The sequence below is a fragment of the Gossypium hirsutum genome, chromosome D04 (genome assembly GCF_007990345.1).
Source record: "Gossypium hirsutum isolate 1008001.06 chromosome D04, Gossypium_hirsutum_v2.1, whole genome shotgun sequence".
NCBI classification, from domain to species: Eukaryota; Viridiplantae; Streptophyta; class Magnoliopsida; order Malvales; family Malvaceae; genus Gossypium; species Gossypium hirsutum.
In genome coordinates this window covers 51,253,790-51,268,599 of record NC_053440.1, presented here as the reverse complement: position 1 = coordinate 51,268,599, position 14,810 = coordinate 51,253,790, and the positions used below count along the sequence as shown (strand labels likewise).

At 35.9% G+C, this 14,810-nt stretch overlaps 1 protein-coding gene across 1 annotated transcript; it reads right to left on the bottom strand.

Annotated features, from left to right (window-relative positions):
* On the bottom strand, window positions 1-750 carry LOC121216130 (uncharacterized). The gene has a single exon (XM_041091435.1). It carries the CDS (start codon window positions 748-750, stop codon window positions 1-3), a length of 750 nt encoding a protein of 249 aa, XP_040947369.1.
* Window positions 751-14,810: the final 14,060 nt, after the last annotated feature.

The following is a 14,810-nucleotide window of genomic DNA, read 5'->3' as shown; positions in this document are numbered from 1 at the left end:
TTAACTTTGGTTGGCTTCTTTCCATCCATTCTCCGTGCTTGCATCTTCACCTCTTTCACGAGCATTTAAGCCTCTTCCTCTAAAATTTCTTCCTCTTCCACGACCACGATTTCTCCCTCTTTGATTTTTAAAATCTCCCTTCTTCTCATTTAGAGACAACTTTGACTGGAGTGCTTGATCTAGATCTACTTCCTTTTTCTTCTTGTTTAATCTTTCTTCATGGGCTTGCAACAAACCTGTGAGTTCATCAATAGTCATGGTATTCAAGTTATTTGATTCTTCAATGGCAACCACAATGTAGTTAAATCTGGAATCTAAAGAACGGAGGATTTTCTCAACACCACGAATATCATCCATAGTTTCACCATTTCTTTTTAATTGATTGACTATGGACAAAACCCGTGAACAGTAATCAGAAACTGATTCTGACTCTGTTTTTTGCAATCTTTCAAACTCTCCTCGAAGAGTTTGCAACAGAACTCTTTTCACCTTTTCATCTCCTTTGAATGAATTTTGTAAAAATTCCCATGCTTGTTTTGCCGTGGTGGCACAAGCTATTTTTTCCCAAGCCGTTTCATATGATTGAACTCCTTGATATATCCAAAATAAGGCTTGCTGATTTTTCTTCCTTGATTTTCTTAGACTCTCTTTTTGAACTTGTGTTAATCCTTCCTCCTCTTCAGCCTCAACTTCATTATAACCTTTTTCAACAATCTCCCAAACTTCTAGAGATCCAAGAAGAGCCTTCATTTGGATACTCCATTTGCCATAATTTTCTTTGGTTAATTGGGGAACGAAAGAAAGAGGAATAGAATTGTTCATTTTGATCGAACCTGGCTCTGATACCAATTTGTAGAAAATTGATCAAAATTTAGAGAAATAAAACAAATAATATAATAAAGAATATAATGAAAAGAGAAATAATTTTTATAGAAGAAAGAAAACACCCTTTTGATTAATTTTTATTTCACTCACTCAATAATATTCTTCATCACATACAACTCTTTATATAGGAGTTGTAAGTGACTATTCATCTATATCACTAAATGCTAGGAGTTGTGACTATTCATTTTTATAACTTAAATACTATAAGAGTTATGACTATCCATGCATGTGTGTAACTTTTCATCTTCAAGTCTGTTTGCATTATTAACTCTTCATATTCAAGCCTCTTCACATTCGTAACTTTTCATAATTTATTTTGTGCAAGATTAATTTAATTATGTGCCAACATCCTGTACCGTCAAAAGATGGCATTAGTCGTACGACCAAGAAAGCTCGTCAACGTCCGTCTAACTCATCGAACTCGAAGGATCACATTGTGAATGAAAATGGTGTCGAAATGGATGTTTTTTATGGACAAAAAAGTGTCCTTCAAAGAAGAACTCATTGGATCAGTTCCCAAAACCCAAACAGTTAGAAAAGATGAAAATTCTGAACTACTTGAAGGCGATGTTATCACTGAGGCTGTGGATGGAGTACCTTCTATTAATTTTTTGGATCGATTTAATTGGTTCATTGAGAGACGTATGATGCTTTCGGTTATTATTAAACTGTTGGGTCGTAAAATAGGTTTTCCTACTTCAGTTAACAAAGTGCAAGGTCTGTGGAAAACAATGAAACCATTTTAGTTGATGGATTTGGAAAATGACTATTACCTGGTCAAATTCCAAGATGAAAAGGTTACTCTAATACTTTGACAAAGGGACCATGGACTGTCTTTGGCTAATACCTTACGGTCCGTCTATGGCCACCGTCTTTCTCAACATCAGAAGATCACCCTTAAAGTTTAATAGTTTGGGTTTGATTGCTAGGCCTTCCTGAAGGTTTGTATAACCAATATTTGCTCAAAGCAATTAGGGAGATGATTGGTCCAGTGTTGAAAATTGATCATAAAACGAATAATGGAGTTTGAGGACGATTTGCTAGACTAGTTGTCTGTATTTATTTAAGCAAATCGTTAATCTCAAAACTCAAGATTGTCAGGAAGATGCAACAGGTCAAATATGAGTCATTGCCCAAAGTTTGTTCTGGTTGTGGGTAGTTTGGTCATAACAAAGACTTTCGTTCGCATCACCCTTTCACTAAGACCAAGGAATGTGAGATGAATGAACAACCCAAATCCAAAACTGATGAGATACACAAGAGGGTGGAGGAAGAACGATTTGGTCTATGGATGTTAGTGGAAAGGAGGCAGCGACAATCTTCCAAAACGACGGTGAATAAAAGTTTCATGGTTATTGGTAAGGTTGTTGGTGGTTCCAAATTTGGGGTGCTTATGCGAACTTAGGCAAGAATGAAGGAGAAGATGATTCTGTTGGCTTGATTGATGCCGAGAAATTTGTTGCACCTATGGAAGGTAACCTCCCAAGAACCGATTCTACTTCTATCGAAGGAAATTCGAGTTAGAGTAATTTTTTAAGTCAATGAATAATAAAGGAAAGGGAAAAAGCATTGTTATCTCGGGTGGGTCCAAGGTAAATGTCAAAATATTAAAGTCATCAAGCATGATAGGTGAGTCTTCAGCGGGGTCGAGCTTTACATCCTTTGATGATGGATCTAGTTTGTAGATTAATAACGAAAGGCAACCCAACTGTCTTCTCTATTTTCAAGCGATTAGAGTCGATAAAACTCTAACTGGTTCAAAAAGTTGAGCAATCAAAATGGTTGATTTAGTGAAATAAAAAAAACCATTTGAAAGAGAACATTGAACCAAATATGATTGTGCTTGGGATAGTATGAGCGAGAACCATGGTCAAAGCCACATGTAGTTGGAATCTATAGTCATGGAGGAAGGTGCCGAGGAAACACAATCCGTAGCGGTTTTCACGGTGATCAAAGGCATCATTCGAACTTTAGAATGAATAAGTGATAATGCTATAGATATGGACGACAAGGCTAATCTAGTAGAAATCTCAAAAGATGAGATAATTGAACATAATGCTACTGCATAATAATGCATAATAATGATACATGCTTGTATGTATGATTGAGTTTTTATGTTTGGTATTTGGTTGTGATGGTGCCAAAATGACATATTGGTTAGGCACTATTAGGATGTATTATATCATGTTTTGGATTGAGTTTGTGAAGTGATTTAGGCAAGATATAATGTACTCAAACTTGTGTTTTGGTATTGTGTAAGGGTTGGATTGCATCATTTGAAAAATGATTATTTTGATGTTACACAGTCTGTCACACGATCGTGTGCTACTAGTAAATTAGATGCAGGATTATTGACACAGCCACAATTTGTTACAACCTGGCAACATGGCCGTGTAACCCTGCATTACACAACGTTCAATCTTGTATACAGTTTGAAGACATCGCTATGTAGTTCAGCTCCACACGGCTTCAGCCTGTCATATGGTCTAGCCACATGGTCATGTGACCCATGTTTTGTCTTTTGACCTATGTTTTTGTAAAAGTTTTAAAATAGTCCTGAATTGGTTTCGAGTCGATTTAAGAGCTTTTGTAAGCTCAGTTGAAATGTAGACTTGTTCGAAATGCATGTTAAACATAGACTTGACTTGTGTTTATTGAATTATTGAATATTATTGAGTAAATAGTATGTGATTGTTCCTATTTTCTATTGTAGCATCCTATAGCTCGGATCTGACAACGGAGACGGGTGAAGAGTGTTACAAATTTGCCCCTCGGAGAGTGAGAACTTTCCTTTAACTTCTGTTGCAAAATCGTCTCTTTACCAATGAGGTAAGGGTAAAGAGGAGAATGACAATTGATGGTTATTGTACACAGTATGGTGTTTTAGTTGAAACAAGGCTTCATGCAATCCACGACTGTCCATATGCAATTGGAATTTGGAAATGTTTGGTACCACGACATGATTGGTCTTCCTGTTTTTCTTCTTCCTTGGAGGATTGGGTTAAAATGAACTTGCTCAAGTCATATAAGTTCATGGTCAGTGGAGAATGACCAACTCTATTTTCCATTGCTTCTTAGTTGATTTGGAAGCATAGGAATGATTTTATTTTTAAAGGAACTAGCCATAACAACACTAATTTGATTGCAACAAGTATAGCTTGGTATCGTAGCTTCCCAAAGAAAACATCATCTGTTGCTGTGGGTGGTGTGATTCGGGATCATTAAGGGAAATGGTTAATTGGCTTTGGCATCATAATTAGCAAATCTGAAATTTTTCAAATGGAAATAAGGGCACTCTATGATGGACTTGTTGTTGCTTGGCAGGAAGGGTTTGTACAAATCAAAGTAGAAAGCGATAACATTATCTTGATTGATGTTGTTAGTAATGAGTATGCAGTTGACAATAATCTTTCGAAAGTTAGACTAATTCATACAATGCTCGCGAGGAGCTGGCAAGTTGGATTTCAACATGTTTCGAGGGAGCAAAATAATGTTGCAGATTGTATAGCGAAGATGTTAATTGGATATTTGAATGTAAAGTGCTACCTTGTAGAACCACCATAGTGTGATCAAGCCTTATTGGAGAATGATATTCAACAATTTGGAATAAGGATAAACTCTCATTAGAGTCTTGTAATTAGAAGTTCTCTTCTATTTCTTTCAACCAATATACATTAATTTATTAAATTATACATAACCATTGATATTATAATAATTTTTTTACTTGTAAAATAATGAGGTGTGGTAATATAGTTTGAACTTGTGCCAAATGGGTGTTTGACAAGAATTTTAACCACTACTCCATACAAGTGAAGACTATAATATGTATTATTACATAATATAATATTAGAGCTGCTCATGGGCTAGGCCACTTGTCCAAGCCCGAAAGTTCGCCTGAAAGATGAAAAGGTTTGGACAAAAATACGAGATTTGGAAAATGGACTTGAACAAAATTTAAGGCTCGTTTGCTATATATGGCAGAAATTGGAAATGATTACTTTGGCCAAGCCCGGCTTGGATGTATATATATTCTATTATAAAAATTAATTATATTAATTATATATGTTAAATAATAATTATATATATGTACATTAAATCACTAACCTAATAACAATTAAACTCATTACTCAAAATCTAGAAAAACTAACCAACTAAATAACCCAAAATATTAATTATATTTGTTGTGTTTCGATGTTTCCTTTACTGAGTTTCTATTGTTTTAGGGTTTGATTTGCGGTTGCGTTTTGCTGCTATATTGTTACTACTTTTTGTTGTTGTTTCCATGTTTTGATGATGTATTGATAATGTTTTATTGTTGTTTCAACCACTGTTTTATTGTTGATTATGTTGTGGTATTTGCTTGCTAAGTTGCTATTATCTTGATATTATTCAATGTATTTTGAATATGTTAGGAAATATTTATTTTAATGTATTTAGTGTATTATGTTTTTAAATTTGTTTTTATACAAAAAGTTGATCTAAAAAAATCAAGTATGAATGGGGAGACTGGCCGGACCTAGGTTTACCTTTCTTAATTTAGGTTGGGCTTGAGCAAAAAGTTATACCCATTTTTTTTATCCAAACCAGAATTCGAGTTTAAAAAATTGATTTAGATGTCTTGCATGAACCTAAACTCAATCCAACCTATGTGATACTTCATTTTTTATATTATAACCTGTATATTATAACTATATTATATTTTATCATGGATCTTATTATAGTATACGATTATAGAAAATTATCTTATATGTATTATTTATGTTCAATGAATGCATATCTAACATCTTAAAAAAATTATATGTATATAAATATTGTGATAATGAATATGATTAAAAATTCCGTATCAATTTAAATGTGAAACATTTAATATATAATATATAATATATAATATATAATATATATTAATATATTATGTTATAATCTATAATATATTAATATATATGTGTGTTTTGTATATTATTATATAATGTAATACTATATAGTAGACCTGTCCATGGGCTGGGCGGCCCGGCCCGGCCCGACGGCCCGCCCGAAATATGGGAGAGTTCGGGTAAAAATATAGGCCCAAAATATGCGCTTGGGCAAAAAAAGAGGCTCGTTGACTCGAATATAATAAATATATATTTTTTATTTTTATTTTTTAATTTTAAAATACTTTTAAAATAATTTTTTATTTTTAAAATAATTTTTTAATGTTTATTTTAAAAATGGGTCGGGCCAGGCCGGGCTCGGGCTTATGATATTTTTCTCGGGCCGGGCCTGGGCAAAATTTCAGGCCGAGCCCGGGCCTAGGAGGCGGGCGAAAATTTTTCCAGGCCCAGCCCGGCCCGGCCCATGGACAAGTCTACTATATAGTATATTATAACTTAACGTAAAAGTAATTTTTTATACTGTAATTTAATTTGTAATTAATTATTTTATACATAAATTTTAAATTAACAAAAACACCATTTATTATTTACTATATTATCACATGGACATTGGCATGCTTTCAAACTTAGGCCTATTTTACCCACTTTAGTTACAAAAATCAAATTTTGAAAAATTAAAGTAAAAAATAATTTCTCAAAATTTGTAAAGTGAAGGGATGGAATTCACAATTAAACTTAAAATTTATATTTGCATATAAGCATATTTGTAATTATGTAATTGAAATATTTATATATATTAAGAAACTATAAACTAGACTAAAATATAACTACATATGAAAAAATATTTTAAAAATATTAAACCCCATGTGATAATCTTGATTAAATGCTAAAGTTACATATTTTATGTAATTAAATTGGTTAATTTATGAGAGTGCACCACTAATTTTTCCATGTTTTTGTTGAATTTTGTGCAGGGATACAATTTGGGGCTAAATAGAAGAAAAGGATACAATTTGGCTAGATTGAAGAAAGAAGCAAAGAAGGAGGGCCAAAGCAGAATTTTTCCAAGATATAATTAGCTGAAATTTTTGTTGACTTAGTGGGAGATTATGTTGGGATTTTTTTTATATCATGGAATAGTTTTTCCTTGATTTTCTATGACTAGTTAGCTCTTAATTTAGCAAAGCCACTAGAATAAATAGTGGACTACTTTGTTTATTTTAATCATCAAGTCAGAAATCAAGCTTTCATCTTTTCTTCATTTCTCACGTAGCATTTTGTTGTTTTTAGTTTCTTTTTTTCAATTTATTAATTCCTAGTTAGCCACCAACTTAAACCATTTGCAATTCCTTTTTCAAATTCCCTTTTCATTTCCAGTAGCTAACCATCCCACTTTAATATATTACTAAATTTCCAGCCCTCATACTTAATCACGCCTCCCATCCTTTTCACCCATTTTTTTACCTTATTTAATTTATCCAATACCAACATGCCCCAACCCTTAGTTAACTAAATTCATTTTCAACTTTAGGTCGGAGTTAGCCTCGTCAAAACCTGTGTGTTACGAACCTGAACAATTTAACTCCTAAATTCCAATACTTATTATTTCTCCGGATTAAGAGTATGATTTTTTCAACTCACAAATTCAGATCAACACTAAGTCAAAAAGACGTCGTTTGAGTTAGAGTGGTTAGACGTACAATTGGAATTCCGAAAGGATCGATTGTCTGATTGGTTTTCCGTGAACACATTGGCGTGCCAAGTGGGGATTGATGTTTGGTTTCGTCAAGGGAAGTAGTAACCGGATTTAAATGTCCCACGCGGTTGAGAGCATTGGTTCGAGCTAGGCTCTTCTAGAACGCAAAGCTGCCGGAGTTCTAAATCACGAACGTTTCGTTGGTTGTTCGATCGGTAAGGGTTAGTTATTGGACATTCCATAACTAATTTACATAAGGAAGAGTTGGTGTCCGAGGCGTCCTTGCTAGCTATAACTAACTTATTGGAAAAGAGGGGTTCATCTAATTTTGAGGATCGGTTCAAAGACGAGAAAACCTCGAGCCTAAAGCTGAGCTTAGTTTAATTAAATTTTCTTCAGATTTATTTAAATATTTTTATTATTTTATCTCCAGCTTTTACTTTTCACGTTTTTTTCCCTGTTTATTTCAGGTTCCAAGTTTTCAATTTTATCCTCCCCCCAAAATTTCTTGGGCACAACAACTGCCCAGACACAAATCTAGTCGAGAAAGAGAAACAATTTCAGTAAACCCAGCCTCTGAGAGATCGACCCTACTCCCTATATTACTAAAATTGCAAATTAGGCGTAGGTTTATATTGGTGGAATCGACACCCATCAGTTTTGGCACTGTTGTCAGGGACTGGCAACACTTATAATTGTTTAAATAATCTTCATGACCAAATCTTCATCCGGAGATCTCGAATATGACCCAGAGATCGAGAAATCAACACGAGCATGACGAAAAGAGACAGAAGCTCTTAAACGTACAAGTAAAACAGAAGTTGAGCTAGGACAAGGGATCCTAGAATCCGACGTCGAAAGGTTGAGCCAAGCAATTCGTGCAGAGGCAATTCGACGTGAGAAACAAGTCGAAGTGGTTGAACCTAAGACCGAACCACTTTTTGAAACAAAAGAAGCAGAAGTCGGTGAACTAGAAAGGATGGCAAACCAAACCATTCGTCAACTAGCCACTGCTCCAAATGAGAAAACACCATTATGTATCAACTATCCAGCCGGAGAAACCTCATTCGAGTTGAAGTCAGACTTGATTCACCTTTTGCCCACTTTTCGAGGCTTGAAGAACGAAAATCCACACATTCACTTGAGAGAATTCCACATGATCTGCTCAAGCATGAAACCGCAGGGAGTAACCGAATATGAAATTAAACTTCGGGTCTTTCCTTTTTCTTTAGTTGATACAACAAGAGAATGGTTATTTTACTTACCCCCAGTTCTATTACAACGTGGGATGACTTATCTCGTGTTTTTCTTGACAGATTTTTCCCAGCATCGCAAGCAACTGAACTTAGGAGAGACATAGTGGGAATCCGCCAAATGGAGAGTGAATCGCTCTACGACTATTGGGAGCGATACAAAAAACTGTATGCAAGTTGTCCTCAATACGGTTTGACCGAGTAATCACTTCTTCAATATTTCTACGAGTGTTTGCTCCCTATGGAAATGAAAATGATTGACGCAGCTAGTGGGGGGCATTTGTCAATATGACTCCTTAAAGGGCAAGAGAATTAATATCCACCATGGCGGCAAATTCTCAACAGTATCAGCCAAATTCAGAATCCACAAGATGGGTTAATGGGGTAAGCGTTTCATCCTTAGAAGATAAATTAGATAAGCTTACTAATATTGTTCAATCTATGATTATAGAAAAGAAGAATCTGACCCAACTGTGTGGAATTTGTACTACATCTGAACATCCAACGGATTTGTGCCCAATCCTTAACGAAAATTCAATGGCACATGTTGACGCTGTCGGAAGCTTTCCTGGACCTCCGCAAAGACGCTATGATCCTTTCTCCAACACCTACAACCTCGGGTGGAAGGATCATCCCAACTTGAATTACGGAGTTAATCCCCGAAATAATCCGTCATACCAACCGAGACCTCTGCAACCACTACAATCGCCACCCAAGCCGAGCACATCTCTAGAAGCTATTATGGAGAGACTTGTCGTCGATGCTACAAAATACCAACAAAGGACAGACGCCTCAATACAAGAGTTAACTAATCAAGTTAGTAAACTCTCGATGGCAATTAATCGTTTAGAGTCTCAAGGTTAATTACCTTCCCAGACAGAGCCGAATCCTCGGTAGAATGCAAGTGCAATAACTCTTCTTAGCAGAAAAGTTTTGGAAACAGTTTCAAACAAAATTCATGGGTAACACAAGGAACGAGAAAAGTAGATCACTAATCCAAAAGCCAGACCGGAATAAAAAATTTAGAAACTAGTTGTGATGCCACCTCCTTTTCCAGGGAGGCTCGCAAAGGATAAGAAAGAGAATAAGGAAAAAGAAATCCTCGAAACGTTCAGGAATGTGGAGGTAAATATCCTTTTGCTCGATGCTATCAAACAAATCCCTCGTTATGCAAAATTTCTTAAGGAATTGTGTACTAGCAAGAGGAGGTTAATAGGTAACGAAAGAGTAAATGTAGGAGAAAATGTCTCCGCAGTACTGCAAAAGAAAGTTCCGCCCAAATACAAGGACCAAGGTATGTTTGCTATTTCCTGTGAGATAGGTAATGTAGGCATTGAGAAAGCCATGTGTGATTTAGGGGCTTCCATTAATGTTATGTCTTATCCTATTTATAAGTTGATTAACGCGGGTTCTTTAAAAAAGACAGGAGTAATAATCCAGTTGGCAGACAGGTTAGTCATCTATCCCGAAGGGTTGGTTGAAGGCGTCCTTGTTAAAGTTAACGAATTAGTTTTCCCTGCAAATTTTTACATTATTAATATGGAGGACAATAACTCAACTAATTCGTCTGATATTTTTCTTGGAAGGCCGTTTCTAAGTACCGCAAGCGCAAAAATTTACGTTCGGAGTAGAACACTGACAATGGAGTTTGATGGCAAAATCGTGAAATTTAATGTCTACGAAGCTATGAATCATCCTAACTCACTATCAAATATTTCTAGCATCGATAGTATAGATTGTTTAACTCAATCTTATTTCAAATATCATGACTATGATGAGTTGCAAACTGTCCTTTAAAGAAGCACTGACATGGATGTTTTAAATCATCTCGAGGAATTAGCAATTATAAAAGAATTGTTATGAAAAATTATCAAACATTGGAGACGCAACCATCGTTGATGAATCGAGGTAACCAATTTGAACTATTACCTTCCCAAACTAAAATGTTGCCTTCGATTTTACAGCCACCAACCTTAGAGCTTAAAGCATTACCGGACCACCTTAAGTACGTTTTTTTGGGAGAGAAAGACACCTTACCGATGATAGTGTTAAACAAATTGACCAAAGACGATGAGGAAAGTCTAGTTCAAGTTCTGAGAAATTATAATGAGGCTATTGGTTGGACAATAGCTGACATAAAAGGGTTAAGTCCATCCACCTTTATACACAGAATTTTCATCGAAGATAACACGAAACCAAAAAGAGATGCTCAAAGACGCCTTAATCCACCCTTGATGGAGGTAGTAAAGAAGGAGATTCAGAAACTGTTGGATGCTGGAATGATATACCCAATCTCCGACAGTAATTGGGTTAGCTCGGTTCATGTCGTGCCCAAAAAAACTGGCGTGATAGTGGTGAAAAACTCATCAGGAGAGCTAGTCCCTACCCGAGTCCAGAATGGATGGAGGGTTTTCATTGATTACAGGAAGTCGAACGCGGCTACCCAAAAAGACCATTTTCCACTTCCCTTCATCGATCAAATGCTCGAGCGATTAGCTGGTAAGACCCATTATTGTTGTATCGATGGGTACTTAGGATTTTTCCAAATTCCAGTGGCACTTGAGGATCAAGACAAAACAACTTTCACGTGCCTCTTTGGAACATTTGCATATAGACGAATGTCGTTTGGACTCTGTAATGCTCCGGCCACTTTCCAGAGATGTATGGTGAGCATATTCTCCAATTATGTTGAGAAAATCATTAAAGTCTTCATGGATGACTTCACGGTGTACGGTAACTCTTTTAATGAATGTCTCGATAATCTCGCTAAGATATTACAAAGATGCCTAGAATTTAATCTTGTTTTAAATTATGAAAAATGCCACTTCATGATTGACAAAGGATTAATTTTGGGTCATATAGTTTCCTCACAAGGAATTGAAGTCGATAAGGCAAAAACGGATATTATTAACTAACCTTTTGTCATTCTTATGCATATGGAGGACACTTTGGACCTAAACGCACTGCACATAAAATTATCGAGTGTGGACTATTTTGGCCAAACATATTTCGTGATGCCTTCTTATTCTGCAAAACCTGAGAAATATGCCAAAAAGTCGGTAACCTTAGTCGTCGAAATGAGATGTCCCTTACTCCTATCTATATTTGTGAAATTTTCGATGTGTGGGGCATCGATTTTATGGGTCCTTTTATTTCTTCTTTCGGTAATTTTTATATACTCTTAGCTGTTGATTACGTTTCTAAGTGGATAGAGGCAAAGACTACTCGCATGATAATGCTAAGACCGTGGTTGACTTTCTTAAAAGTTCTATTTTTTCCAAGTATGGTACTCCACGAGCATTAATCAGTGACAGAGGAACTCATTTTTGCAATAAGCTCGTAAGTGCACTTATGGAGAAGTATGGAGTAACTCAACGAATTGCCACTGCTTACCATCCACAAACAAACAGGCAAGCTGAAGTGACAAATTGTGAAATCAAGTCCATCTTGGAGAAGAATGTTAAACCTAACAGAAAGGATTGGAGCTTGAGACTAAATGACACACTTTGGGCTTATAGGATAGCTTACAAGGGACCAATAGGCATGTCACCTTAGCGACTGGTTTTTGGTAAACCGTGCCATCTCCCGGTTGAATTAGAGCATAAAGCATTTTGGGCAGTTAAACAATGTAATATGGAGATGGAGACTATAGGAAGCGCTCGAAAGTTGGACATTCAGGAAATCGAGGAAATTAGAAACGATGCATATAAAAATGCTCGAGTTTATAAAGAAAAGACGAAGGCGTTCCACGATAAGATGATCACTAGGAAGTAGTTTGCAATAGGACAGAAAGTTCTTCTATACGACTCCACCTTAAAAATTTTCGCTAGTAATCTTCGATCCAAATGGATAGGTCCATTTACTATCACTAATTTATTCTCAAATGGTGTAGTGGAAATTAAAAGTGAAGAAATCAGAAGTACTTTAAGGTGAATGGTCAACGACTGAAACCCTTCTACGAGAATTTTCAAATGCACACAGTTGAGGAGATTGTTCTCGAGGAGCCTAGAATTTGAATAATAGGTCAACGAGCTAACGACGTTAAATAGAACGGTGTTGGGAGGCAACCCAACTTTTATTTTCCTTTATGCAAATAAAATTTTTGGTAAAATGGAAAATGAAAATGCATGTCGAGGATTAGTTCTGTCTAAGGAAAGACTTGGTACTTAAGTATGTCCGTTGTGACTCACCTCTCTTTCCTGGGAACTTACTTGGTGCATTTATCACGACTATTTTACCAAATATCGTAATCTTGATTTTTAAATAATTTATTTCTTAAGTTTATAGCTTAGCTAATAAATTTTAAAAAAATAATTTTAATTTTCCTTCCATTATTTATTTTATTTTTATTTTTATTTTATTTTTACATAGAAACATTTCGAGACAAAATTAAATTTCACATGTCAACCCACAAAATTTTTTTTATTTCAGACAAGACCCACTCTACCTACACACCATTTAAACCAATCCAATACCCAAACTAACCCATTAACCAAAACCCAAACCCATCATACCTACCCAAAATCAAAAATCAAAAATTAAAATCCAAATTTTCCCACCCCAACCGTCCACACTTTTCCATAAAAAAAAACCTACCCTTTCACCCATCAAATCCTAAGCTTTCACCTATCACACTCATCTTTTTCACCTAGAAAACTACAACCCCATACCCCTATTTCAACCCTTCCCTCTTTCCCCAACCGTCCACCTCCTTTCCAATTAAAGAAAACCCTTCACTTATCAAATCATACTTTTTCACCTAGGAAATTAAAAACTCTACTACCCATTTTAACCCCCCATTTTTACCCCAACCGTCCACTCTTCTCAAACAAATAAAACACTTTTCAACCCCCCAAATTACCGCCAAAGAAAGAAAAACTAAAACTCTTACTTTCTTTCTTCTTCTCCTTCGCCTTCAACACCACCACCCTCCACGGCGTTGAAATATATGGGGAGTTTCTTTTTCTCTTTTTCTCCTACTTATCTTTACTTTTATTCTTTAAATTACATTGGGACAATGTAAAATAAGTAGGGGGAGGGAAATATAAATTGATTCTAATTTGCTTATTTGTTGTCACTGTTTTTGTATGTTTTTCGTGAAAGGTAAAATTTTTCTTTTGATAAATTGGGATGGTGCACTTATGGTTTGACCCATTTAGCTATTTAGTTCTTTACACATAAACTTTTCAATAACCTAAACTTACAGCTTGTTTGGTTTAATCGGTGGACCCCACCTAATACCTCTCTAACACGTCGTTTGGTTTGATGTATTGGTAATACGCATCTAATCCATTACCTTCTTAATCGGTGAAAACCACCGATTTCTATTCCCCCCTCTTTGCCCAGATTAGCTACCGATTGAGCATCACCTCCCTGATTTGCCCTCCCCCCATCCCCTTGTTTCTCTTCTGTTCCTTCATCCGATTTCCTTCCTTATTTCTTTGCTTTTGTTTTCTGCCGATTTCCTCCCAGTCCATTATGCCTCTTTGCTGCCGATTTGTTCCCTCCGTTTCCTTTCTTTTCTTTTTCGCTCTGCCACTCTTTCGATTGCCTTCTCAACCAGTCGACCTTCTTCTTCTCAACCAGTGAAACCAAAAAAGCCGACGATATCCTCACTGTCACCGTAGCCATCGCTGGTTCTATCGTCGACAACGCTCAGTCTCTCGAGCTCGCCACTCGAGTAATGGAAAATCCCTCTGTTTCTCTTCACTCTTTCTACCCTATGTTACAAATTTTCATTTAATTTTTCCTTTTTCTTTCAGTTGGCGAGTCAAATTGCTCATGCTGCTACTATTTTTCGAATCAATGAGTTTTTTTTAACCTAATTTCTTATTTGTTTAATGGTCTAATTATTGTTTTAGGCCATCTATTATGCTGAAATTTGGGATGTTGCCTCCACTTGATGCTCCACATCATCTGCGTAAGCATGAGTGGGCTCCCTACCGGGAAGGTAAAGTTTGGCTGCTGCCTTTTGTGATTGTTATAGGTTTCTTACTAGGTCTATAATTGTTAAAAGGTGAATTGTAGGAAGGATAGATGCGGACAGATAAATTGGATTATTTTCACTTTTTTGTTGAATTATTTTCACTCTTGAATTATAAACTT